Source organism: Molossus molossus, unplaced genomic scaffold (assembly GCF_014108415.1).
Source record: "Molossus molossus isolate mMolMol1 unplaced genomic scaffold, mMolMol1.p scaffold_m16_p_3, whole genome shotgun sequence".
NCBI classification, from domain to species: domain Eukaryota; kingdom Metazoa; phylum Chordata; class Mammalia; order Chiroptera; family Molossidae; genus Molossus; species Molossus molossus.
In genome coordinates, this window is record NW_023425366.1 from 79,799,293 (window position 1) to 79,826,613 (window position 27,321).

The 27,321-nt window shown below is 34.8% G+C and overlaps 1 protein-coding gene across 1 annotated transcript in view; it reads left to right on the forward strand.

Annotated features, from left to right (window-relative positions):
• The window catches only part of WDR36 (WD repeat domain 36), a 39,406-nt gene extending 12,601 nt beyond the window's left edge, over nt 1-26,805 (forward strand). Inside the window, exons 10-23 of the mRNA XM_036279238.1 lie at nt 209-274; nt 3,790-3,876; nt 5,387-5,532; nt 8,987-9,101; nt 9,551-9,716; nt 9,954-10,062; nt 12,543-12,622; nt 18,048-18,155; nt 19,530-19,627; nt 20,262-20,407; nt 23,081-23,200; nt 23,394-23,475; nt 24,873-25,060; nt 26,499-26,805. Coding sequence (XP_036135131.1) covers nt 209-274; nt 3,790-3,876; nt 5,387-5,532; nt 8,987-9,101; nt 9,551-9,716; nt 9,954-10,062; nt 12,543-12,622; nt 18,048-18,155; nt 19,530-19,627; nt 20,262-20,407; nt 23,081-23,200; nt 23,394-23,475; nt 24,873-25,060; nt 26,499-26,648 — 1,661 coding nt within the window. The 3' untranslated portion in view covers nt 26,649-26,805. The remainder of the gene's footprint in view (nt 1-208; nt 275-3,789; nt 3,877-5,386; nt 5,533-8,986; nt 9,102-9,550; nt 9,717-9,953; nt 10,063-12,542; nt 12,623-18,047; nt 18,156-19,529; nt 19,628-20,261; nt 20,408-23,080; nt 23,201-23,393; nt 23,476-24,872; nt 25,061-26,498) is intronic.
• Nucleotides 26,806-27,321: the final 516 nt, after the last annotated feature.

Sequence of the window (27,321 nt, forward strand, 5' to 3'; positions counted from 1 at the left end):
ACCTCATTTTATTCTTTGTTCTTAATAAGAATTCTGTGCACAATTGAATAATGTAATGAAGAATGTAGTTGCAATCTGGCTCTCCTTATAAAGTGTCCCAAACTGTAACTTCAGTCTTTTCATAGAATCTAATTGTATAAGATCTGTGATTCAAATGGTCCATTGTTTTGATGAAGTTTGATTAGGTATTTTCTATATATGTCAACAGGTCAAGATGGAACTCTTCAGTCATTTTCCACAGTACATGAAAAATTTAACAAGAGCTTGGGACACGGTAGGTCATTTGCAAGGTGAAAAAAAATCTGCTGGTCATAAAAGAAACATTTCAGGATTCCGTGAGATGACCAAAAGAGATTTTATTGATACATTTCCCCTTTTCATAGATGAAATTTTAAAAAACCTTTGTATGGAAGGGCAGTAGTAAGATTCCTAAGATCAGTGTTGCTATAGAAGTGTTTGAGGTGCTGGTAGATTATTGAAGAGGTAGACATATTGGGTGGTTAAAAACATGGCTGCCACCCAAAAGACATTGATGGTCTAACGTGAGCCATCTGTAAAGTTCATAATTTTAAATATGGAAAGGAGCTTAGAGGAAGCATCAAAGTGTCCCATTTTTGGTAAATAGGGCACATTTTGTTCTCTATTCCTTCACATGGTTTCTTGCATTTGAAAGATTTTGTTTACTAAATAAAAATGTTTTTCAGTTTTATTCATAATTACTCTTCTTTTTAACCTAATATCCTGGATATTCATGCATGTAATGTGTTTCCAGATGAATTTCAGGATCATTTGAAATCAATATTTAATGTGATTTCTTTTGGAATTAAATTGAAGAAATTTGATATTTTTAAGAATCTTCACATCTAGCAATATGATATATCCTCATTCAAGTTGTCTGTTTATTTCCTCAATAAGGGTGTTTTTAGTTTTCCTCCTGGTGTCCTATATATTTAGGACTACTCAGTGATATTTTACATATTTAAAAACATTTTATTAAATATTTTTAAATGTTTCAATTGAATTTTTTTCTTTATTGTTGAATGTATTACAGATGTTCCTCATTTTTCCCTCATTGACCCCCTCCTCCCCACTCCTGCCCCCCTTCTGCCTTTTCCCACACTGTTGTCTGTGTCCATTGGTTATGCATATAAGTTCTTTGGTTTATTTCTTCCCACCCCTCAGACCCCCTTCTCTTTGAGATTCGTCAGTCTAGTAACCAATTTGTTCTTCTTAATCCCTTCACCTTTTTCACCCATTCCCCCAACCCCCCTCACATCTGGCAACCAACAAAATGTTCTCTGTATCTATGAGAATGTTTCTGTTCTGCCTGTTCATTTTGTAGATTCCATTGTCAATAGATATGTATTCATTGCCATTTTGTTTGTTCATATATTTTATCTTTTTCTTCAAAAAGACTCTTCAACATTTCATATAACGGTTTGGTGGTGATAAACTCCTTTAACTTTTTCTAGTCTGGGAAACTCTTAATATGTCCATCAATTCTAAATGACAGCTTTGCAGGATAGAGTAATCTTGGTTGTAGGTTCTTGCTTTTCATCACTCTGAATATTTCTTGCCACTCCCTTCTGGCCTGCAAAGTTTCTTTTGAAAAATCAGCTGACAGCCTTATGGGAACTCCCTTGTACGTAACTAGCTGCCTTTCTCTTGCTGCTTTTAAGAATCTCTCTTTGTCTTGAACCTTTTGCATTTTGATGATGATGTGTCTTGGTGTGGGCCTCTTAGGGTTCATCTTGTTTGGGACTCTCTGTGCTTCCTGGACTTGTATGTTTGTTTCCTTCACCAAGTTAGGGAAGTTTTCGCCATTATTGTTTCAAACAGGTTTTTGATTTCTTGTTCTCTCTCTTCTCCTTCTGGCACCCCCAAGATGCATGCTTGAAGTTGTCCCAGAGGCTCCTTACACTATCCTCATTTTTTTGGATTCTTTTTGCTGTTCTGATTGGGTGTTTTTTGCTTCCTTATATTCCAAATCGATGATTTGCTTCTTGGCTTTACCTACTCTACTATATTGAATCTGTGTAAATTATTCTTTATTTCAGTTAGTGCCACCATTTCTGACTGTGCATCCTTCATTTCTGACTGTTTTTTTTTTATGGTCTTGAGGCCCTCATTGAGTTCATTGGGGTTCTCACTAAGTTTATTGAGCATCCTTATAAGCAGTATTTTAACTCAACATCTGTTAGGTTGCTTATCTCCATTTCCCTTAGTTCTTTTGCTAGTGATTTTTTCTGTTCTTTTATTTAGGACCTGTTTCTTTGTCTCCTTATTTTTGCTGCCTCCCTGTGTTTGTTTCTATGTATACTTAACAAGAGGTATGGGGCTAGCTGAGACCAGATGCTGTTTGTTTGAAAGAATTTAGGAAAACCTGAAGCTGGATCCAAGACAGGCCAATCCTATGGTTAAGCAACTGGTAACAGCTTGGGTGGGCCTGAAAGTTGGGTGGGGCGGGGCCTCAGGGAATCACCAGGGCAGGGCAACCAGTGTGAGCCAAGTTGCTGGAGTCCCAGATATGGCTGTTGTCTGCTGCCACAGGGAAGGGCTCACCAAAGGAACAAAGGCCTCTGACAGCACGTTTGTCCTGGAGAAAGTCCCCTCTCCAGCCCTTGTTCTAATGCCAAACAGCTCAGTTCTTCTCTTTATGTCTCTGGTGCCCCTCAAGCTACCTCCCCTCTAAGCTTAGAGGGAGTGAGTCTGATAAGTCCATGTGCTGGCTCTTTAAGAGGAGCTGCCTGGGGCTACAGCCACTTCAGCCTCCCCCAACCTCAGTTCCCTCTGGTTTTTTCAGCTAGAAGTTATGGGGACTTCTCTTCCTGGCACTGGAACTCTGAGTGGGGTGCCTGGTGTGGGAGGCCCTTCCCAGAGAGGACCTTCCCAGCCAAGGAATCGTCCTGATTTTTATCTGCCACATGAGAGTGTGGGACCAACCCGTCTGCCTCCGCCCCTCCTACCAGTTACGATGTGGCGGCTACTTTAATTCCGTAGTTGTAGGACTTCCATTCAGCTTGATTTCAGACAATTTTGAATGATGGTTGTTCTGTAGTTTAGTTGTAACTTTGATGTGGTTGTGGGAGGACACGATACTGTATTTACCTACACCCCCCTCTTGACCGGAAGCCCTTAATTGAATTTTTAGAGAGAGGAAGAGAGAGAGAGAGATAGAAACATCTATTGGCTGCCTCCTTCTGGGGATCGAGCCTGAAACCCAGGCATGTGCCCTGACTGGAATTGAGCCGTGACCACTCAGTCCATAGGTTGACTGACACGCAATCCACTTAGCCACATTGGCCAGGCTATTTTACATATTTTAATGATTTTCTAGCTAATATGAATGTGATCATTGTTGCAATTAGAAATATAATGTAATACAAAATGTATATATTTATTATAATGATATTAAATATTGCTGCATTGTAGAGAACTTGCTGGGTTTTTTTGTATTGGTTCTGTGTCTGGTACAATGAAACTATTATTATTTTTAATAATTATTTGGCTGTTCTTTTGATTGACATGACTATACCATTACTTCACCTGCAAAAAAAGAGATTTTTACCTTTTTTCAATTATTTATATCTCAGAGTTTATTTTCTTGTGGCATAATTACTTAGGTTAAACTTACAAACAATTTAATTGATAGTGGTAATAACATTTTTATTTTTCTTCTGCCTTAAATGAGAATATCTTGAACTTTAAAGTTATGTGATGGTGAATAACTTTTATGTACATTTCATTAAGAAAGATTCATAACTATGTTTCCCTCTTCCCTGTCCTCAGGATTAATAAATAAAAAGAGAGTCAAACGTAAAGGACTTCAGAATACCATGTCAGTGAGACTTCCGCCCATCACCAAGTTTGCAGCTGGTAAGTAACTTCATACTGTGTTTTGAGACGTTCTGCTTTGTCATTTATTTTGTACTATATATTTCTTTATATCTTTCATTTTAATGGATGTTTTTGCAAATATTAATAAGCATCTGGAAGGGAACCTCAAGTGCATGCTAATCTTGTGTAAAGACTAAAAATGAGTTGTTTATAATTTGAACTTGCTATCTATTTCAGGCTTTGCTCATCTCTGTAAGAGCTATTAATAAACAGTATTTGATATATCATTTTGTAGCCCTTTTTATTCAGTCATATGCCTGGTATAATGAAAGTCACTAATGTAAAAAGGCAAGAACTGGGAACACAGAGTTCTAATTTAATAAAGATCTAAAATACACTGAGGTTTTACTATATACTATGTCATTTGAGCAGTGCTTCATTCAAAGAAGTACAGTCATCCATCGCCACTGCACTTCGACTTTTGCAGCTTCACTCTATCGCGGTTTCTTCAAATATAATATAGTATAGTATCTAGAAAAACCGCGATACAGTGACGCCGTGAAAGTCCAAGTGCGAAATGGCGAGGGACAACTGTATATAAAGAAAGAACCCTACTTCACGGAAATTCATTTATCGCCATAGTCTGGAACTGATTAACCGCGATAAATGAGGACTGACTGGAACTCAAAGGAAAATGTATTGGTGATGGGATTGTTAAGTGAAAACTATCATAGACAATAACTGTATAGGCACCATATTATTTATTTATTAAAAAAAATTTTTTTTATTGATTTTAGAGTGAGAGTAAGGGAGAGGAAGAGAGAGAGAAACATCGATGAGAGAGAAGATCGACTGGCTGCCTCCTGCATGCCCCCCTCTGGGGATTAGCCCACAACCTGGGCATGTGCCCTGACCGGAATCAAACCACTGACCTCTTGGTGCATGGCTTGACGCTCAACCACTGAGCCATATCAACTGGGCTATAGGCACCATTTTAAATTTAAGGTTGTTATAAGAATCTGATGGGTGATATTTTTTTAACCTTTAATTTTGACCACCCTCTTTTCTGTTTTTTATCTTAGAACTGTATGATCTTTCTAAAACATCTGGATCATGTCACTCATCTTAAAAACCTTTCAGTGGCCCCTTATTATTAGGGTGGAATCTCGACTCCTTAACGTAGCCTTCAAGATACTTTGCAATGTGCCTCAGTGGCCTTGCTCTCCTCTCCCCCTCTAAGAAAGTGCTTTACTTATTTGCTGTGCTTCATTTTGTTCAAGTTGCTCTTGGGCCTGTGTATGCCCGTCTACCCCATCCTCCCAGTTATTTTTCACTTGTTTCACTGCTTATAAGGCACTGTCATACTTAATTTCTTCTAATGAGATCTCTTGTTAGATTGGAAGTTCATCACTTTCAGGAATTATCTGTTTATAATTGTGTCTGTAATGCTTAATGATGACATAGAATATTACATGCTTAATAAATAATAGGTGAATGAATGAATGGGAGAATGAAAAGCAGTTGATTTATGATTTTAATCATGTTTTAGAGGAAACTCGTGAAAGTGACTGGGATGGTATCATTGCTTGCCATCAGGGTAAGCTATCTTGCTCAACCTGGAACTATCAAAGATCTACAATAGGCGCTTACTTTCTCAAGCCAAAAGAGCTGAAGAAAGATGACATAACTGCAACAGTAAGTAAGCTTGTTTATAAGGGCGTTTTCCCCCATAAAAGTATCCTGCGGTGATCTTGTTATATTCAACTGTATTGAATATAACTGGCTGGTTTGGCTCAGTGGTTAGAGTGTCAGCCTGCAGACCAAAGGGTTCAATTCCCTGTCGAGGGCACATCCCTGGGTTTGATCCCTGCCCTCAGTCGGGGTTGTGCAGGAGGCAACTACTCAATGTGTCTCTTCCTTCCTTCCTTGATTTCTTATACTATATGAGTAGGATTTAGCTAAATCTTTAATCAATTATAGATGTAGAAGTTATTTCAATCCTTTATTTCTTATTTTCTTATGTTTGTATATTGTGATAAATGCCTTTTAGAGAAATTCTGATTGAGTACAGTCTAAGCCTTTTTAATTACAGCTTTTAAATGCCAGTGTTTATTTGTAAGTTTTTATTCCTCTTCAAAATTTTATTTATTTATTTTTTGTTAATACGTAAGTCTTCTATTAAGATACAAAGAAACATAATTAAATTTGGTTTGCAGAAGTGTTGCCTCTGCTTTTTCTTGAACAGTTTTATTGAGATGTAAGTTACTCATTTAAAGTGTATAATTCAGTGGTTTTTAGTATATTCATAGAATTGTGCAATCATCACCAAAATCTTACCAATCTAATTTTAGAACATTTCCATCACCTCAAAATGAAATCCTATACTTATTAGCAGCCAATCGAATTCTCTTACTTTCCCCCTCTTTCATCTCCCTTACCTAGGCAACTACAATTTACTTTTTATCTCTATAGATGTGCCTATTTTGGGCATTTCATGTAAATGGAATCATACAGTAAATATATGGTCCTTGTGATTGGCTTCTTTCATTTAGCATAATATTTTCAAGGTGTATGCATATTGTAGCATGTATCAATATTGTATACTTTATTGCTGAATAATATTCCATTTTGTGTATAAACCACATTTTGGTTAGCCATTAGTCAGTTAGTTAACGGACATTCCAAGTTTGTCTGCCTTCCTACCCAGGATTGTTTTGGCTATTCTGGTCCCTTGTATTTCCATATGAGTTTTTTTATTGCTGACAATATGATAGATGTCCCCCAATTTTCTCCCAGTTTTTCCCCCTCCTTCCAGCCCCTGACCCACCCCAGGCCTTCACCATGCTATTGTCTGTGTCTATTGATTATGCATATATGTATATAAACCCTTTGGTTAATCTCTTCTCATCTTCCCCTCCTCCTTTGAGATATGTCAGTCTGTTCCATGCCTCCATGCCTCTGGACCTATTGTGTTCATCAGTTTATTATGTTCATTAGATTCCACTAATAAGTGAGATCATGTGATATTAGGATTAGCTTGTCAGTATCTACAAAAGAGGCAGCTAGGATTTTGGAAATACTTATTAAAAGTTTAACTCCACATTTGATCCTATTTTGTACCAATTTCTTTGTAAGTATGTATACTTTATTATCCATAGTACAAAAATCCAGTCTTAAGATTTGATACTATTTTCTACCATAGAGATTCTGTCTTAAGTGTCTTAAATTTACCTGCTCAGGTTTGAATAGCTATTGTAAAGTAGTGGTAATGATAATTATAGCTAATGTTTCTTTTGTGTGCTTACTTTGTTCTAGGCTCTCTGCCTAGCACATATTATTTTATATTATCCTCACAACAGTCTTGTGATTCGGTCTATTGTTAGCCTCTTTTTATAGACAATAAAACTGAGGCTTAATATAGGCCTAAGGTCAGTAAGGCTAGTAAATGGAAGAGCTGGGATTTCAACCTTCTTGGACCACTCAGTTTAGAACCTGTGTCCTTAATCTATAATGATCACTCATAGATCATTCAGTATATGTATATATAGTGAGTATATTAAGTATATGTATATACTTAGTCATTTCTCTGGCAAACTTAGCTACCTGGAACAAAGCCAGTAACCAGTAAATAATAAACAGAAGTGTTTATCAGACAGCCATGCACTAAAGCACAATTTGTTAGTCAAAGGTAACTCAGCTTACTCATTTTGCTTTGCTTATGCTGTTTTCAATAAGACATTAGAGTGAATAAATAAGAAAAGGAGATTACCAGAAGCAGGCCCACTAACAACAATCAATCCTATTAAAATAAATACAGATTTTCCCTGGCCAGTGTGGAGCAGTTGGTTGGGCATCTTCCATGCACCAAAAGGTTGCCAGTTCAGTTCTCGGTCAGAGAGAATGCTTGGGTTGTGGGTTGTGGGCTTGATCCCTGGTATGGGGTATGCAAGAGACAGCCAATAGATGTTTCACTCACACATCAATGTTTCTCTTTTTCTCTCTCTCTAAAAATCAATAAAAAATAAATTAAAAAAAAAATACAAATTATAAAAAGTATAGCAAGCACATCAGGAGCCTTTACTACTTGTAGGTTATAGTTTAGTCCCATTAGTCCCTGGTACTAGAACTATACAACATAGTGTAAAAATTTATGAGTTTTTCAAAGTAGGTAAGATTATATTTATGTTCTATTTAGCAGATAAAATGCTTTTCAAGATTAGTTCATAATTTCCTATCCAAAAATATATATATATATGTAAATGGAATAAGTTTAATTATCTAGAAAAAATATATGTAAGTAGAGCATACTTATGTGAATGCAATGTAAGTATGTCTTGACTCAGTCCATAGTGTATTTGAGTCAAGACATATGCTGCTTTGAACAGTTACATAGCCTCTATTAAATATTTTATTTTCGATCTGAGAAGCTATCTATTTCTTTAGGCATAAATTCAGCAGTATTTTGAATTTTTTCTTGAAACTTCTGACTGACACATAGTAGCATTCAGGGATTTCTCTGGCCATGACCCAATATAGAACAGTCTCATGTTTTTAACATAGAAAAGACATCTCATTAATACAACATTGACATTTTAAGTATTAAAATCTGCATTTATTTTATAGAAACTGCTTATAAACTAATGTTTTCTATATAATGTCTTTTGTATTCCCTTCCAGTATGTCATAATTAAATATTTTTAGCTTTTTCATTGGACATTCTAATGATATGTTTTTAACTGTATGTCAGCTGTACAAGCATTTTAAAAGTAAGGCGAGGTAAAGACAAATTAGGGAATGCAGTGCTTTGACTTTAGCACTGTTCTGGGTAAATTAAAAATTGAAAACCAACTGATAATACAATTCTTCTGACTTTGTAAATTTCAACTGAGTTAACTTCAGTTATATTTTATTGTCTTGGCTAATAATTTCTTCATACTTCGAAGAGAAAGGAGATAGAATCAAGGAGATATTTCTTATACAAATATAATTATATTATATTTAAGAAAATTAATGAACCCATTCATTTATCATGCTGTGACTTTTTTAAAAAAAAGGTAATTAGTAGATAAAAAACACTCTGGAAACTATAAAGTATAATAAACATGTTAGTTATTTGCTGTGTCATTTGTGTTTAAATTTTTTTCCTAAGGCAGTGGATATCACTTCTTGTGGAAACTTTGCTGTAATTGGTCTCTCATCAGGAGCTGTAGATGTATATAACATGCAGTCTGGTATGCATCGAGGAAGTTTTGGTGCGGATCAAGGTATTGAATTTTTTTTTCTATTTCTTATTTAAAAAGAATATAGATAGAGAGATAAAAGGCAAATAGCTGTCATTGACATTTATTAAATTCTTGAGTGCCAACCATTTAGCTATAGTTGTAGGTGGATTATTGTCAGCCCTATATGACAGATCCTTCTTTTGTAACCATTGTGTTGAAATACTCAAAGAGATTGACCTCATGGGTGCTAGGGGAAGGTGGATATTATACAAATGAAAATTTTTGTTTTCTTTTAAGCAGAAACTCTTAATTGTTTTTTGAAAGTTTTGTGTATTAACCTTATGGGCTTCTATGTTTTTACTCAAGCAATATAATAATCTCCCCTACTCCCTAAAATTCAGAGCAGTTTCAATATTTTAGGGAAGGTAAATGAAGGAATCGCTCTTTGTGTAGTATTCAGAGAGGCAATGCCAATTCTTTTTTTTTTAAAGCTCATAAAGGGTCTGTTAGAGGTGTTGCAGTGGATGGATTGAACCAGTTGACAATTACGACTGGTAGTGAAGGATTACTCAAGTTCTGGAACTTTAAAAACAAAAATTTAATACATTCTATGAGCCTCGATTCATCTCCAAATATGATGCTGCTACATAGAGACAGGTAAAGTTTTTCTTTTAATGATAATGAATTTTCTTCTTGATGTTTTTTGGTAAAAGTTCTTAGTTTAAGTACATAGTTCTACCAAGTGGGAAAAATAAAACTATTAATATAAAAAGAACAGCATTTTGCTTAATTTCCCTAAAGGTACACTTGATTTAAAAAATTAAAATGACTGAGATTTTAGTTTAAGGTTTATTGTTTGTTTGTTTATTAAAACTGATGCATTTATCTTGCTAGTGGCATTCTGGGACTCGCTTTGGATGACTTCTCCATTAGTGTTCTGGATATAGAAACTAGGAAGATTGTCAGAGAGTTTTCTGGACACCAAGGCCAAATAAATGACATGGTAAAACAAACTAGATGTTTAAACAAAACTTGACCCATTTAGGTTAAAAATGTTCAAATAATTGAATCTGTTTTCCTTGAATAGCATTAAATTATTTATCTTATGAGGAAATATTCCAGAGAAATAATATGGAGACTACTTTTCAAGGAGATGTTTAAGGAAAATGTAGAATTAAAAGAAGTTTAATATTCCCGGGTGTGGCTCACTGGTTGAGCTTCGACCCATGCACCAAGAGGTAGCCGGTTTGATTCCCGGTCAGGGCACATGCCCAGGTTGTGGATCCAATTCCAGTGCGGGGGCATGCAGGAGGCGGCCAGTTGATGTTCTCTCTCATCAATGTTTCTCTTTCTCTCTGTCTCTCTCTCTCTCTCTCTCTCAAATCAATAAAGAAAAAAAAATAGAATGTCCTGGAATTTAAAAAAAAAAAAGAAGTTTAACATTTCTCAGGAAGTTAATACCATCAGATTAAAATATAAATTGCAGAGTTTATCTTTTTCTCTTAAACTCTAAACAAGGCCAAAATGTACTTTGGAGATTGAGTGATCCATTGAAATATAAGTATATCATTTTTTACTTAATATTAAAGTAGGTTGAAGGAAATTATTTCTGGTTTTCTACATGTATAACAAATTAATATTAGGTGACTTGGAATATCTAGTACCTGGTTTATTCTAGTTTTGTTTTATTTCTAGAGGTTATGTAGCTTAACTCCAAAAGAGTTTAAGTAATAATGTGTTTTAGCTTACTATTATATTCTTATAGTGGGGTGTGTGATATGATAAGAAGTATCCTAGTTTAAACAGTGTATGTAGAGGATCGTATTGAGTTTATATTGTCATTTTGCATCAATTGCGGATTCCTTGATCTACTTAAAAAGAGAAAAAAATTAAAATAAAATTCTAGCTACTGAGTGGCAGTCCCAACAGCTACTTTTACTTATTAGTTCTCACACCAAAAACCAGAATTTGCAGTGTTTACCCATTTTCTTAAAAATAAGAGAGAGCTCTGGTTGGTTTGGCTCAGCAGTTAGAGCGTCAACCTGCAGACAAGAGAGTCCCGGGTTCGGTTCCTGCTATGGCACGTACCTCGGTTGCAGTTTGTCCCCAGCCCCCAGTTGGGGTCATGTGGGTGGCGACCACTCAGTGTGTCTCTCTCTCCCTTTTCCTCCCTCTCTCCCTTTCGCTGAATCTGAAGATAAATGCCAAAAAAAAGGGGGAGGATCAGGAAATTGTCTTGTTCTGCAGATTGGAGATTGGTAGAACTACCTGTCTACAGAATTTGTTGTAACAGTACCTATAGAAATAAGGGTGGAAGTGGGGTAATTTTGATGAAATAAGCATATTTGAAAACATCTGACAGTGCCAACAATCTTCCTGTTTCTTTGCTTTTCACATTTTACTTCAAAGTTGTGTGTCTGGAGTTTCTCCTACTCAGTAATAAATTATTCCTGTTAAATTAAATATATGTGCGTTTATAACATGACTTTACTTATCAGAGTCATTTTTCCCATCCTTTAATATCTTGCACTATCCTGTAAATAGAATCCTTTGTACCATAAGTTTTGAGTTTCCACAGTATTATTGCATCCTGACGAACAAATTAGAGTTCACTTATCCCAATATCATTTGCTAATATGGATAGTTATGAACCCTTTGGTGTGCTTAGACTCCTGGATGAATACAGTCTATTGCCATTATAAACCTTAAAGTTTTTCCTTTTGGGCCTTCTTCCACATCTAACCTGATTTAAGTTTCAAAACACTTGCTGCATGCAAGGAGAGCTATTATTTATTCATTTCTACTGATGAAAGATTTAACTTCTTAAGGGTGGCTTAAATAGTTTATTCTTTGGATTTATTTTGAAAATCTTACTATTGTGGTTTTAAATTATATTTTGGAAAGAAACCATGATTAATGAAGAAAAGGAGATTTTTAACTGAAACTACAAGTAAAAGTAGAAGGACTTCTTTAGTAACTAATATTTTAAGGTAGCTAGCATTCAAAATTGTATTTATTCTTAGAAAATTAGTCTAACAGACTCTTGAAGAAAATGTAGTTTTTATTGCTTTCACAGATACATTATAATGGAAGTAGGAAACAAAATATTTTTAATTGCATGTTCTCAAAACAGTTTTATAGTTTAGTCAATTTGTTAATTGTCTATAAATATAGGAGATGCTGGAGTAAAAATTTTAAATTGGGTGATACTGTTAATTTTTAAAACTTTTTATAAGTCATGTAAAAGCCTAATCCTTATCTATATCCAAATCAGTGGTATATAAGAAAAGGTATTTCCTTTATATAAAATAAGGCTGTCTAAATTTTGCTCAAACTTAGTTTTTCATGTAGCCTGCATCTTTTCATTTCTTTCATTCTTTAAGCTGCTAAAAATACAAATGCAAATACTGCAAACATAAATACCCACACATACACATGTACACACCCACAAATTATATATGTATTTGTTTTTTTAATTTAAAGGCTTTCAGTCCTGATGGTCGTTGGTTAATAAGTGCTTCAATGGATTGCTGTATTAGAACTTGGGACCTTCCTTCTGGGTGGTGAGTTTTATTTTTAAATCCCTAACCTCTCAGAAGATTTCTCAGCCGTTGTCTTTTACCTGTGGTTAATGGATTATGTGCTTCTAAAAATATGAATATGTTTGGGGATTTTTCTAACTTGATGGTATTTTATCCTTAGAATGTTTTTGATCTCTTAGATAACAGGGATTAATGCCATAAAAAATAGTGAGGAAAATGCAGTTTCTCTTTGGTTTTCTGTTTCTGCAAAATTGAGATATAGAAGTGAGTTGCATAAACCTGACAAAAGCTCATTTGGCCTTTTTGATGCTTCAATATACAGCTCAGACTTTATGACTCAAACTTTTATTTTGTATGTTTTCTGCTTGTTTGTTTTGTTCATATTGAATTTATTTAAAACGTCAAAAACTTTAACTTTCCTTGATGTATGTTATATATTCTCTGTCTCTAACATAATTCTTGAAAGAAGACATTTTAGATATCTTAAGGTAATGAAAAATGTGTATCTTAAGATTTGGATAAAACCCAGTAGTGTTCAGAAATCTGTTTCATAGACTGAAACTTGCTACTAAAATAACTCTCAAAGAGAAAACATTGTCTAATTTGAACAATGGTGACTGAAAGAGAGAATGTGTTTGTGTGCTTTGTTGTTTTAAAAATTATATAGGAATAGCCCTGACCCATGTGGCTCAGTTGGTTGAGCATCTTCGCTGCACCAAAGGATCACCAGTTTGGTTCCACGTCAGGGCACATACCCTGGTTGCGGGTTTGATCCCTGGTCTGGGTGCATAGCGAGACAACCAATCAATGTTTCTCTCTCTCTCTCTCTCTCTACCTTCCCCCTCTCTAAAAAAATACTCTTTAAAAAATTATATAGGAATAGTTGGAATTTAAAATCATACTACTTAACCTAGAATTGCTTAGGATGAATTATAGAAATAGCAAAGTATCTAATTTAACAGGAATATACCATAAGGAAAGACATTGATGAGAAAAGTGAGAAGGTAGATGGTACTTACTAACCTTCAGAAATATTTCTACATTAGTCTCTGTTTAATTCTACTTACCCTTTTTTTTTCCCTCACAAATTAGATAAGCTCATACCTGAAAGTAGTTTTACCTTTAGAAAGGAAAAACCCTAATGTGCTCATTATTTCCTTTCAAGTTTGATTTAGGAATGAGGCACAACTATTTATTAAGCATAGGCACCTGATTTGGACTGTGTACAACAAAAGAGTGTCACTAATGAGTCCAGCTCTGATAACTAGGAACTTTGTCCACAGATGTGTCTCTTTTTCATTTAATGGAGTAAAGCAAAATTTAGTCAGTTAGCTGTGCCCTCTATCTTCAAAAAGTTCACCTACAGTGGATACTTCCTTAATTTTTAAAACACCTTTTTTTTAAAAGACACCATTAACAATTATTGGTAGTCTTGGACTAAAAGTGAACATTACAATTTGGATTGCTTTAATTACATTAAGAAAGTTCTACAAGCAATAGAGTTGACATTTGCCCTTGTCATTTTCCTTTTTAGTAGTTTTAGTTCACATTAATGGGTGAGATAGGTTAATATTCATTAGTACTAAATTGGCAAAATATTTTTTCTAAGTGGCAAGATTTCCTTTGAAATGGAAAAATTAAGATCTGGAAGCATTAAACCTATCCATCTTTGACTCAGCATTAGTTTTTTTGCTAAATTTTTTATTTCAGTAAAAAATTGAGCAGGTTTAAATTTGTCAGGTGTTCAACTCTGGTGAACACTGAGGCAGTTTTGAGTGAATACACAGGCACGAAGGTGGGAGAAACACAAGAGTAAGAAAGGAGTCACACAGGGATTGTTCAAAGAAATGTAATAATAACTTCACTGATTGAAGCAAAGTATATTTTTAATAAAGACAGAAATAAGGACTACTTTGGTTAAGATTGGAAGTATAGGAAATGAGAAAACTTGAAAAGCAATTTCATTCAACTGCTGCTGTCTAGCTGCAACTAAGCCAGCATTTACCATTAGCAGCTAGGCATTTTATATGCCTTTATTTTTCATCTTCCCTCATTCAAATGGGTGTAGGTACTATTGCTACTATTAGTCCCATTTTACAAATGAGGAAATGGAGGCTTAAAGAGAAGCAAAGTGATTTGTCCAAGGTGGCATATTTTGTAGATGACATTTTGCTACAATAAGCTTTAGAGAAAAAGACATTTCCCAATAGTTATGATTTCCGCCTTGTTTGGGTTGTGTTATGTTACAAGGATAAACTGATTTTCTTAATGTGGAAGATAATAAGGAAGTGGGGATCAGTGTTTCATCATATACCCATATGTTGGGGTTTTTGATTCCCCCTGTTTTTAAACCATGATTTGTATGACAGTTTTTGTGTAACAGAGATTAGTGCCATAAAAATGGTAATCTTTAGGATTCCTAGTTCCTTCTTCGGTAAGCAGCTTAGTCATTTACTTAACATGTTAAGTAATTAAAGAATAAATATACTTATTACATAGTCTGAAAAGTGAAGCCATTTATGAGTAAACCTTTGGGTGTGGTAACATATAGGTGTATCTACCTGGAATTATGCTAGTCTAAAACAAATTGCATAGGTACTGAACTGTTTCCTGTAAAGTTGCTTTAAAGTAGAGATGCTTTTCTTGTTTTTCTAGGATTCTTAGAGAGGCAGAGTTGAAATTTTTTATCCCTGAAATTATCTGTCATTCCCTACCACAACCATCTTTTATTTCATTGTTTTCAATCTACTGAAAGTTCAGGTTGAACTCTTTGGGGGATGAAAAAGGTATAAAATAGCTTTAATAGAATTTTGCATTTTGTTCTTTCTCATCACTATTTTCTGAGGAACATTACATGAGAATTAATTGGAGTAGAACATTATATTGCATTTCTCACTGAGGCAAAGCCCTCCCTTTGTTCTGTTCATTAAAGATTGTTGTGTAATGTGATTCCATAACTTTGGAGATTCATCATCTAGACACTGTCTGCATTTGTTCAGGATATAACCAGAAATGACTTAGTATTCAGAGCTTGTGCTTAAAAAACTGATTTCTTACAATGGGAATTTTATTAATGTTCTCTCAAAAAGTACTTATCTGGGACTTTCATTCTGTGGGATTGGCAGGAGACTTTTTGGTACTTAGGTATGGGATTAGGCCTTCACACTTAAGCTCTGTGAACTGATGTAGCTGTGTAAAATATGCTGTGTGTGTGGAAACCACCTTCCTCAATTTGATGCTTTTCCATAATGCAAGGTCAGCCTACCCACACACAACAGCTGTGGAATCAGGTTGCACAATGAATTTGACAAAATAATTTTAGTTACTATATAAAATAAATTTGCTCAAGCAGTAGATTCTCTTTTTAACATACGTGTTAGGAAGTTTCACCCCTCACATACTTACAATTTTAATGAGCAAATATTGATCAGAACAAGAAATGGTAAGATCTGAAATTGCTGTGTTTAGACTTTTTCTTCATATATATAAATTGGGATGTTTCTGTTCCGGGTTGTTTGAGTTAAATGGATTTATATAAATAATTTCACAGTCTCTGGTATGTAGTAAGTGTTTACCAGTGTTTCCTTTTCCTCAATTCTCTTGACTCCCAAGAGAAACCATTTTTGAGAGCTTCCAGAGTAAGTTTGAGAAGAAATCAGACAGGTTATTACTCACCTTTTCCCCCATAAATGATAGTTTAATAATGGTCATTGTTCTGAGCACACTTTGGTGTGTGTTTCCAGTGCTTCGGTCTTGAGTTCATTATTTAAGCTTTACATTATTAATCACACTCTGAACAAATTGGGAGAGAAATTTCATTATGGACAAGTCGGTTAATGTCTTCACTGGAGAGTCCTCCTTCACATTTGAGCTGCTCATGATTCAGCAATGTAGGCATCCCCAGCGTGTGAATGTGCTATTGAGCTGCTTGTTATGCCTTTGGTCTCAGCAGTGTTTTTATTGAGTTTATAGTGATTAAGAGTGCAGACTGCTTGGGTGACAATCTTAGCTCAATTTTCTACCTTGAGCAAATTCTTAAATCTTACTAGGCTTCCTTTTTCTGAACTGTCTAGTAAAAACAGATCTTCCTCATGGGGTCATGAGGATTTAATGAGTAGATTTAAGGGCTTAGGATACTTAGCATAGAATACTTAAAAAGTGCGACCTGCTGTTATATTGTTTTTCTTGAAATAATATTTTATTTAATGTAGGTACTGAACTTCAGTCATTTTGTTGTGCCTCGCCATGGATAATAATGTACTGGCTCCAGTGAATAAAGTAGGTTTTAAAACAACCGTGATTAGAAACAGTATATTTCTCTTAAAGTATACAAAGTATTCACACTCTTAGTCAACCTAAGAAGCTTCCTTTGCAGGAGATCTTCCTCTTTGCTCATTAAATTCCTTCCTGTCACCATGCTAGTCCAGATCTTTATTGCTCGTTAGATGACTACTGGCATAATTTCACTGTTCTTCCTGTTCAGAGATACTGTACTTTGTGATGACAGGGTTTTTTGTTTTTTATGAAAATGAGCATTTCACTACTATCTGCTCAAAAGCCTTTAGTGACTTTTCATTGATTAAAATAAAAACAAACTCAGATTTTTCATATTCATGACCATGTGTGTAGCCTTATGCTCATGTCTCAAATTGCACTCCTCACTAGACCAGTTGTATTTTCCTTCGCCTTGCCCTCCATACTGCCCTCGGCCAGGATATGCTTTCTTTATCATCAGTGTCCATTGAAATCCTGTCCAGTTGGAAGGCTTATCTCCAACACTGTTCTCTGAGAAGCCTGCAGTGAGTCTACCGGGGTGTGACTGCTGCCCCTTCCTCCCCAACTTTTCAACCCTTCCAACTTTTAAATCTGTGAGACTAGTTTTTATATGCTGCTTTATGGTTACGCTCTGTGGACTAAATTATTTTACATACTTCATGTATAGTATGGTTACCTATTTGAGAAACATAATTGCTCATATTTTTTTCCATTACTATTCTCTTATTTGCAGCCATTTTATTTTATTATTTTTTTCTGTTGCCTAAGCCTCTTATAATTTTCACTGGAATAACAAAAACAAAAGGGAGTACTGATAATTAGATTTATTTAAATGTGTGACATCTTCAAAAATGTCCCCGAATCAGTTTACCAAAATGGCATTCCAGAAAGAGAATAATTCCTCTTATATTCTTGATGTTGAAACCCTCTCTGGTTAATTGGTCTATTTGGTGTTCTGGGTTGTTCTCATTAAGAGAGGTTATTTTTACATGGTAACTTTGTTGACAAAGCTCTTTGTTATTGATGACTTTCTGGTGTTGGTGATTTTTAAAAAACCAAAGTGAAAATTTTCTGTATCTATTATCTCCTATTATTTAACAAAAATATATTTTGTGAATTAAATGTTTTGGTAGAGTTAAAGTACTTTAACATCTTGATCCTTTCTTTATAGCCTTATAGACAGCTTTTTGTTGGACTCAGCTCCTCTGAATGTTACTATGTCCCCTACTGGAGACTTTCTGGCCACTTCCCATGTGGACCACCTTGGAATTTATCTATGGTGAGTTTGTTCATACAGTTCTCTTTGGGGTAAGGAGGAGAAGGAAGATGACAACATAGATAACCGTAGTTGCTTACATTGCCTTTTTTTTTTTTTTTTTAATTTATAAAATGGGGATGTCACATTGTTGACAGAAGGTTAATCTACCATAAGTTTATGGCTGATTCAACATCTGCTTGATCACTTAGATACCTTTGCTCAAGTGTGTATTCTAAACTACACGATTGATTTTTATCTCTTACCATATTTAGCAGAAAGGAAATCCCTAGCCAGGGTTTAGAAAAAGGGAATCCCTAGCCGGGTTCCTCCTGCTACTACCCCAGTACTGTTTTATTACCTTACATTGTGGGCAGGATGGTTGATAAGTTCATTGTAGTCACATAACTCTTCATAACCGTGTAAAGATATGGCGATATTTAAATTCCACTGTGACAAACATGTAAGGGTTCAAGATAAATGGTCCATCATCTGTGACTAGAAAAAATTTTGGCTATTTCCTGAGGTCAGATGTATAATCTTATTAACTTATTATTGAGGAAGAGAAAAAACTTATCTTTTTAATTGATTTTTTTTTTTTTTAAGAGAGAGAGGAAGGGAGAGAGAGATAAAAACATGAATGTGGGAGTGAAACATCAGTCGGCTGCCTCCTGCATGCCTCCTACTGGGGATCAAGCCCCCAGCCCTGGCATGTGCCCTGACTGGGAATCAAACCAGGACCTCTCAGTACACAGGATGATGCTCAGTCTTACTGAGCCACGTCGGCCAGGCTATTCCCAGTTTTTGTTTTCCTTTCTAAATTCATAATGTATGTAAAACAGAATCTGATTAATTCACTTTGGGACAGGAAGCAACATCTTGATTAGTCATCCAAGGCCATGGTGTAGGGTCAAAGTAGCAGAAACATGGCCACTTAGAGGAACATTCTAGGGAAGAGGAAATCTAGACTATTTACAACCTCAAGAATCTATCTGACTTTCTGACTTAAAACTCTGAGTCCATCTTTCCTTCAGTTATTATTTTCTTAAGTGATGGTTGACAATTGCCAAAACAATATGAATATATGGAGATTATGTTACTTTAAAAAGTATTATCCAGAACTGATCTCTCAAATGCTTTTTTGTACTTCATTAATAATGTTCCTGCACAGCTTTCTTGTGATAACATTTATGACATGAATCAAGGCATTTTCTAAATAATACTCTTAATCTTTGAGATCTTTTTTAAATTGTACATGATTGGAATCTGTAGCCAAATTCAAGATTGTAGAGTAAATGAAGTTTGTTTATTTATTTATTTATTTATTTATTTACCAGTAATTGAAGTTTTTCCAAAAAAACTATGTTTTAAAATACAACTCATGTTTTTATTTCTCAGGTCCAATATTTCCCTGTATTCAGTTGTTTCATTACGGCCACTTCCCACAGATTATGTTCCTTCAGTAGTGATGCTTCCTGGAACTTGTCAAACCCAAGGTAATCACAAAAGAGTAAAATAATTTTTGAAGTGTAATATCATAAACCTAAGATGGGGGGCATTGCTACTGAATGTAAAGTTTAATGTATTTGATCAAAGTATTTTTGCCCTGGCCAGTTTGGCTCAGCAGTTAGAGCGTGGGCCTGCAGTCCGGAGAGACCCGGGTTCGGTTCCCGCTAAGGGCACGTACTTCGATTGCAGTTTGTCCCCGGCCCTGGTTGGTCGTGCAGGTGGCAGCCACTCGATGTGTCCCTTTCACATCGATGTTTCTCTCTCTCTCTCTCTCTCTCCCTCTCACTCTATCTGTACAAAAATTGGAAAAATATTCTCCGGTGAGGATAAAAAAAAAAAAAAAGTATTTTTTAACTTAATATGAAATATGAATGACTATGAATTTTTACAGAAATATTATTGATGTGGCATTAATAAGATATCTAATAGAATACCAGTGGAGAAATGATGGGAGTTGTATTTAATATGAAAAGATGAGGAAATGAAATCAAGAGAGTTTACAAGTCTACATTGAGTAAACATGTTATGAAATACTAAAGGATTTGGAATGAATTAAATTGCTTTTACATGATAAAAATATCGCTCTGTTAATTTTTAATACCCGAAAATGTTTGTTTTCAGATGTAGAATTATCAGAAAAAACCATAGAACCAAGCGATGAAATGATAGAATATGATTCCCCAGAACAGTTGAATGAGCAGTTAGTGACTCTGTCACTCCTTCCTGAATCACGGTGGAAAAACCTTCTTAATCTGGATGTTATTAAGGTAATACTATATATAGTACATTTAATGTTCACCCCTAAAGACACATTCTAGAAGCATTTTCTTTAGTAGAGATAGCTTCCCCTATTTTGAGGGCTTTAGGGGGAGCAGTTAATGCCTAAGGTAACAAAGAGAATACCATTTAGATGAATCCTGTTTAATCCAGTGTGCTTATCACAAGATTCTCTTTCTTTATATATATTGACTGTAAGAGCATTCAGCAGACCTTTGGACATAGCAGAAGTACAGCCTGCAACTGCAGAGCTCTCAGATATTGGTTGTTTAAATCCAGCCTATAAATTATTTTTTTAATTAATAAAAAAGGCAAAGAAAAAAAATATCGCCACCATGTGTGATATATATTGCTAGGTATTTGGAGACAAAAAGACTTCCACTGGTCTTTTTAAAATTAATCTTCAGTTACCCTTTATCATCCGATACACTACACTACCAATTACAAGAAGATTTTAGAGCTTGCAGTGTTGGGTCCAAGTGTGTCAGTTAATAAGAACTAGGTAATGACTTGTGACAACAGCAGTGAAAACAAAACCTAGCCCCTTTGTATTTGAGGAAATTATAATTTTACATAAAAAAATGGACAATAATGGCATAAGTTAATTTTTCAAAGCATGTTTCTTTTTTTTAAATTAATTAATTTATTTTTGTTACAGATGTTTCTCCTTTTTCCTCCACTGATTCCCCCCTACCCTTCCCTCCCAACCCTGTCCCCAGCTTTGTTGTCCATGTCCACTGTTCATGCACACACGCATATAAGTTCTGTGGTTTATCTCTCCCCTACCACCCCCTCTTCTGGGGATTGTCAGTCTGTACCCCACTTCCACGTCTCTGGGACTACTCCATTACTCAGACTGCTTTGTTTATTATATTCCACAAATAAGTGAGATCATATGATACTTGTCTTTCTCTGTTTGGCTTGTAAGCAAAACAAACCAAAGCATGTTTCATGACCTTCATTTGTGAGCAACAAAAGCAATTGAAAGGAATAGACTAGAGTAGGAAATTTTAGAGACCATTCTCTAATAATGCTAGGTGTTATTTATGAAGCTTGATTTGGTTAGATCTACACATACACACGTTCACTGGAGGTCATGTGTGTGCTAAGTCACATTGTGGGCTGCCATGAAAATAAGTAAGGAACACCAACTGATAACTATGACAAAGTGGTAAGTATTTTTGTGAGTAATAACTTAGTACCTAAATAGATATGACTATCTTTGAGAAGATATCTAAGAGAAGAAAAGTTTTTACATGTTAATTTCCTCTCAGAAGTTAAACATGTTTCTTTTTACTTGTTCACTTTTTAAGACATTGGGCATCAGCATAAAGTATGTTGTCTAGGAGCACAGTTATGAAATCAGTCCATCATGTCCAGTCTGTCAGCTAAAGGGATACTCAACGGAATAGTTCTAAAAGAAATACATGAAAAAGTATAAGTAGATGAGTATGAAGGGAGTAATCAGAATAATGCCGTTAATTAAGTTTTTGGACTGCTCTGTTCTTGTTAAGTATAGTTTGTTCTGTGTAAAAACGTAATAGAAACCTGAGTGGGTGGTTTTATGAGAGAAATGCATACATTTCTATTATTTTTATTTCCAGTGAATGAAAAGAGTTAGAATTTATATATTTGTTTTGTGGGCAGTTTTTCTACTTCTGGTTTTCCTTAGGAGTATCCATATTATTATGGAGCTCCTCCAAAGCCTTTTGTTTTTATTTACAACTCAGGGACTCTCTCCCTTCTAGCTCTATAACAGTGAATTAGAAGGGTAACTGTGACTCTTATTAGTCTCTACCATCACAAGGAAGGGCTGTAATGTAGCCGTACTTTATCCTGTTTTCAGGTAGTACCTTCCTTTTCTCCTGTTCCTGCATGTGGCCACCAATATCCCTGGCTTTCTTACCAAAAGCAAACCTCCCTAGGGTTACAGACCTGAAATGGAAGAGGGTTAGTGTGAGGTGAAATGGTGATACTCCTTTATCAAGCAGTTTGCCATAGAAAGGCTCTTCATCAAATGCTCCTGAAATACTGACGTGTAGCCATGTAGTCTTCAAAACCAAATTCTGTTGGTGGGAAATCTGATGGTGGTGTTCCTGATTGAATTATATTAACACTGGAAACATTTTATAAGCAAGCAATAGTGTTCTCTGCTTAAAACACAGAGTACTAAGGAAAAATAAAAATTTCAACAAAATAGAATAATTAGGGATATGCTTCACACAAAAATTATACCTAATTAATTCTAACAGCAGTTGAGAAAAGAGCATTTGTGTAAATTTTGCTTTCTAGCCCATTTTGATAAAAAGTTTATATTTTAAAGAAGTTCAAAAGTGCTTGCTTATTATTTCTTTACCTAAATAGTCATATAAATATTCATGTTTCAGGAAAATGAGCTATTTTTATCTTGGGGCTTCTCCTGAACCCCGTCATTTTCCTTCTGTCTTATCAGCAGGGGTCCTGGAGATTTGCGTTGGGAAGCCATTTTAAAGATATTTATGGTATTGATTAATGGGATTTTAACATTGTAATCTGAAAAACTTTCATTTCTTTTTGTTACTTTTTGGACTTTGTTTTTAAATTGACTAGGAATTAAATATTAGAACTGTAGGCAAGATACTTATTTGATAGTCTTTTTTCTTTTCTCATTTTCTCTTAATCAGAAAAAGAATAAACCAAAGGAACCACCCAAAGTACCCAAATCAGCACCATTTTTTATACCAACAGTTCCTGGCCTTGTACCCAGATATGCTGCGCCTGAACAAAATAACGATCCCCAGCAGGTAAACAAAACACCAATTAGAGGATTCTAAGCATATAGGATGTGTGTTTTGTGTTATACATTTGTAGTTCTTTACCGACACCTAGTTTTACATGTATTGAGTAAATTAATGATAGCTTTTAATTATAAACTCTACTTTTTTTTTTTAATTACACTTATATTCTTTGAATAATGTGTGTTTATTTTTGTTTAAGTCTAAAGTGGTAAATCTTGGAATTTTGGCTCAAAAATCAGATTTCTGCTTGAAACTTGAAGAAGGACTGGTAAATAATAAATGTAAGTTAAAATATGAAATATTTTACAAAGTATTTTGAGCTTATTTTACCTTCTATGAAGAGAAATTGAATGAATATTATTGTATTTCTCAGCTGACAGGAGATAGTAAAGCTAAACGGATTGAAACTCTGAAATAATTTTAGCTTTTATATTATATTAAATGATTGACACTAAATTCATATGATAATGATATTAGAATATAATTTGAAAACATTTCACACTTTCTTTGTGGAAAATTAGATTTTCTTCTAATTTTTTTGCTTTTTTTATTTTCAAATTTTTGCTTTTGTTTTTATTTACAACGACGGTTCACAGTATATTCAGGAATATGGCAGACTTGTATCTTCAGTGGTTTTAGATATTTCCAAATTATCTCTCGAAAAGATAATTTTAAAATTTATTGAGTTGGTTAATAATAGATTTAAATTTTGAAAGCTACAGTCTGTAACTATAATGATAAACAATAAGAGCTGTAAGCAATTAACAAAATCACAGTCACTATCTTGCTTGAGTTATCCTCTTGTTTTCTGTTCCAAATGCTCTTGTTTTTGTACCAAAATCACATGAGTCCACATTGTCAGTCAAAGAATGGCACTGATGGGCCATTGTGGATGACTGAAGAATAGCAGGGTATCATAAAAGGGGTAATTTGTTTTATTTTGGGGGTAGCAGACAAACAAGGGAAGTGCTAGTGTTTAGTATATACTGAAGGACAGAAATAAAATTAGACTTTGTCATTGGTGGTGTTCCTTTTCAAAAACCTAAAAGCATACTCATTGCCATTGTAATATCATATGCCTCCTATAGAAATAGTTCTAAGTGCATAGACTATGTTTGTAGGATGCACATAAAATAAGAGTGTTTTACTTCTAGAAAACAAGTAGGTTTGGGATAAGCAAGAATAAGATGGGGTCTTTCCTCATATTTCTGTTTTAGTGTTACTTAATGAGGATATAGTACTTTTATAATTTTTCAACAATAAAAAGAAAGATAAATGAATTCTTCCACCTTGTTCTACTTTCATTGGTAACTACTATTAATAATTTGGTATGTGCTTTTTTATAGCCTTCTTGTATTTAGATTTGTTCTGATTTACTTAAGAGCATCTTAAAGCCTCTGTTGCTAGGCACTAATTAGATTTTCTTTAACAGCCCTAACAGCAGGAAAAACAACCTTAAATTACTGAAAATACAAAGTTTAGTGCTTTTAGTACTTTTATCAATTGCTCTCATCATTTGTACTGGTTTTATTTAATTTGGGTTTATTCTACTACTTAACAGGAAGAAATGAACCCACAGAAAGAATTTCCTATGCAATTGGGGTATGAAATGAAAACTATAGTTTCTGAAGGGGACTGACGTAGGTAATAACTGGATTCTTCTTAAAACTTAATACAGATGAAGCTGCTCTGAACCTTCTGAAAGAGTTAGGCCCATCGGGAATTGAAACAGAGCTGCGAAGCTTGTCTCCTGATTGTGGCGGATCTGTAGAGGTCATGCAGAGTTTCTTAAAAATGATCGGAATGATGTTGAACAGAAAGCGTGATTTCGAATTAGCCCAGGCATACCTTGCATTGTTTCTAAAGGTAAGTCTGATGTAAGACAGTACTTCCCAGCTGGCCTTCCACTGGAGTAGAGTTGTCTGACAACACTTTCTTCGAAGGTGGAAATATTCTTTATCTGTACTGTCCATCATGGCAGCCGTTTGTCACATGTGGCTACTGAGCACTTGAAATGTGGCTGCTGTGACTGAGGAACTGAACTTTTTATTTTATGGGAATTTAATTAAATATAAATAGTCACCTGTGCATACTGACTACCATATTGGACACCTGAACTACACAACTTTGTAGTCTTTCATTTTTGTTTTTATTTATTTATTTGTGCTCACCACAATTTTGACTCGACTCTGACTTTTCTAAGTCATTTAAGCTATTAATTTTTTTTAAGTAGTTGCATTTTGGCTGTTTTTTTATGATCATGAAGAGAAAATCAGGTTTTATATTTATTTTTGCTTTGTATTTTTTTCTACTGCTGAAGTAAAAATATTTACTTCTATCTTGGTTGAAGAAGTTTCGAGTCATTTGGCAATAACAGAGTTGCTTTTATGACTGATATAATGGAGAACTCATGTTTATTTCAGAAATACAATGTACCAAAGAAGGCAGATGATGCTGATTTTCTTTTTCTTTTTTCTTTTTATCCTCACCTGAGGACATTTTTGCATTTATCTTGAGATAGAGCAAGAGGGAGGGAGGGAGGGAGGGAGGGAGAGAGAGAGAGAGAGAGAGAGAGAGACACCGATGTGAAAAAGACACATTGAGCGGTCACCACCCACATAGTCCCAACCAGGGCCAGGGCCGGGGACAAACTGCAACAGAGGTACATGCCCTTAGCGGCAACCAAACCCAGGTCTCTCTGGTCCACAGGCAGATCTCTAACCTCTGAACCAAACTGGCCAGGGCATGGTGCTGATTTTCAATGATGGCGAATATGATTCTTTATCACTAATATATAAAATCCTTTCATTTAATCTGATTATTTAAAAAGTAGATATTTAGTTGGTAGCATGTGGGATGAAAAAATAGAAATGCCACTAATTGTTTCTATTTTCTTTCCCAAATTTGCCAAGTTTAGTTTCTGAATATCAAGTTACTTAAATCTTTAGAAAATAAAGCTAAGAACCCACCAGTGTTTATTTCCAGTGGGTTTCAATGAAAGGAGAAATTGACAGAAGCACATAGAAAGGGGTTTAAGTTAGAACTGTGTCCTGTTTCTGGATCTGTTTGAGGACTACTTTAGGGGGAGGGGAGTGGTGACCACTCCATAGTAACAGCACCATAGAGGAGGGAACTCAAGAAAAGTTTGTAGGGGAGAGGGAAATGAGAGATGATAATAACTCAGCGTTTAAGAAAAAAGTATTGAGAATGCTCTCTTCTGGTGTTCCTTAGTAAAAAAGGTGAATCCAGAATAAACAAAATTTAAGTTTTAAATTAAATGTTCAACTATCATTTTTCTTTTCAGTTACACCTTAAAATGCTTCCTTCAGAGCCAAAACTTCTAGAAGAAATGACACAGTTGTCATCACAGGTGGAAGAAAACTGGATTCATTTACAATCACTCTTTAATCAAAGCATGTGTATTTTAAATTATATAAAAAGTGCTTTGTTATAAAAATAAATTTAAGTGACTTTTATAAATCAAAGACTTTTATATTAAATGGTTTCAGTTTAACTCATATTTTGTTTTTCAAGTTGCATTGTGAAAAAATAAATGCTAGCACCACTGATTAGTCATTTTACACTTAAAAGATATTTTCTTGAAATAAAATTATACCAGCCTTTTGTTTTAAAGACTTAAAGTATCTACTCAAATAATTTATTTATGAGTCTCTTTACATCAGTTACTTATGTATCACCTTTTTTTTTATTGTCACCACAAGCTCATCTTTTTTAATATTTGTAGCATATAAGAGATGCTGGATGTTTTGTGTAAAATATTGCTTAATTATGTTGAAGATAAAAGTGATATATAGTATCGTTATAAAAGCACCTTTGTGATATGACTTTTAAAAGGTGTGTTTCCTTTCTTGGTGGCCTTTGTTGAACACGTGGACCTTTGTCTCTGAGAGCTGGGAGGCGTGTCAAACATTAGTACAGCCCCCTTGTAATGCAGGAGAGGAAGCTGCTAATATCAGCTTGGGACCTCAGTGTCAGGTCCATATTTTCTAGCACTGCCCTAGTGCTCTCTCCATGGTAGCCTTTCTAAATGTTCTTTTACCAGGAATGTGAGAGGCACTTGGACTTGGCAAATTGCTGTAGGAGGCAATTGAACAGATACCTAGGTT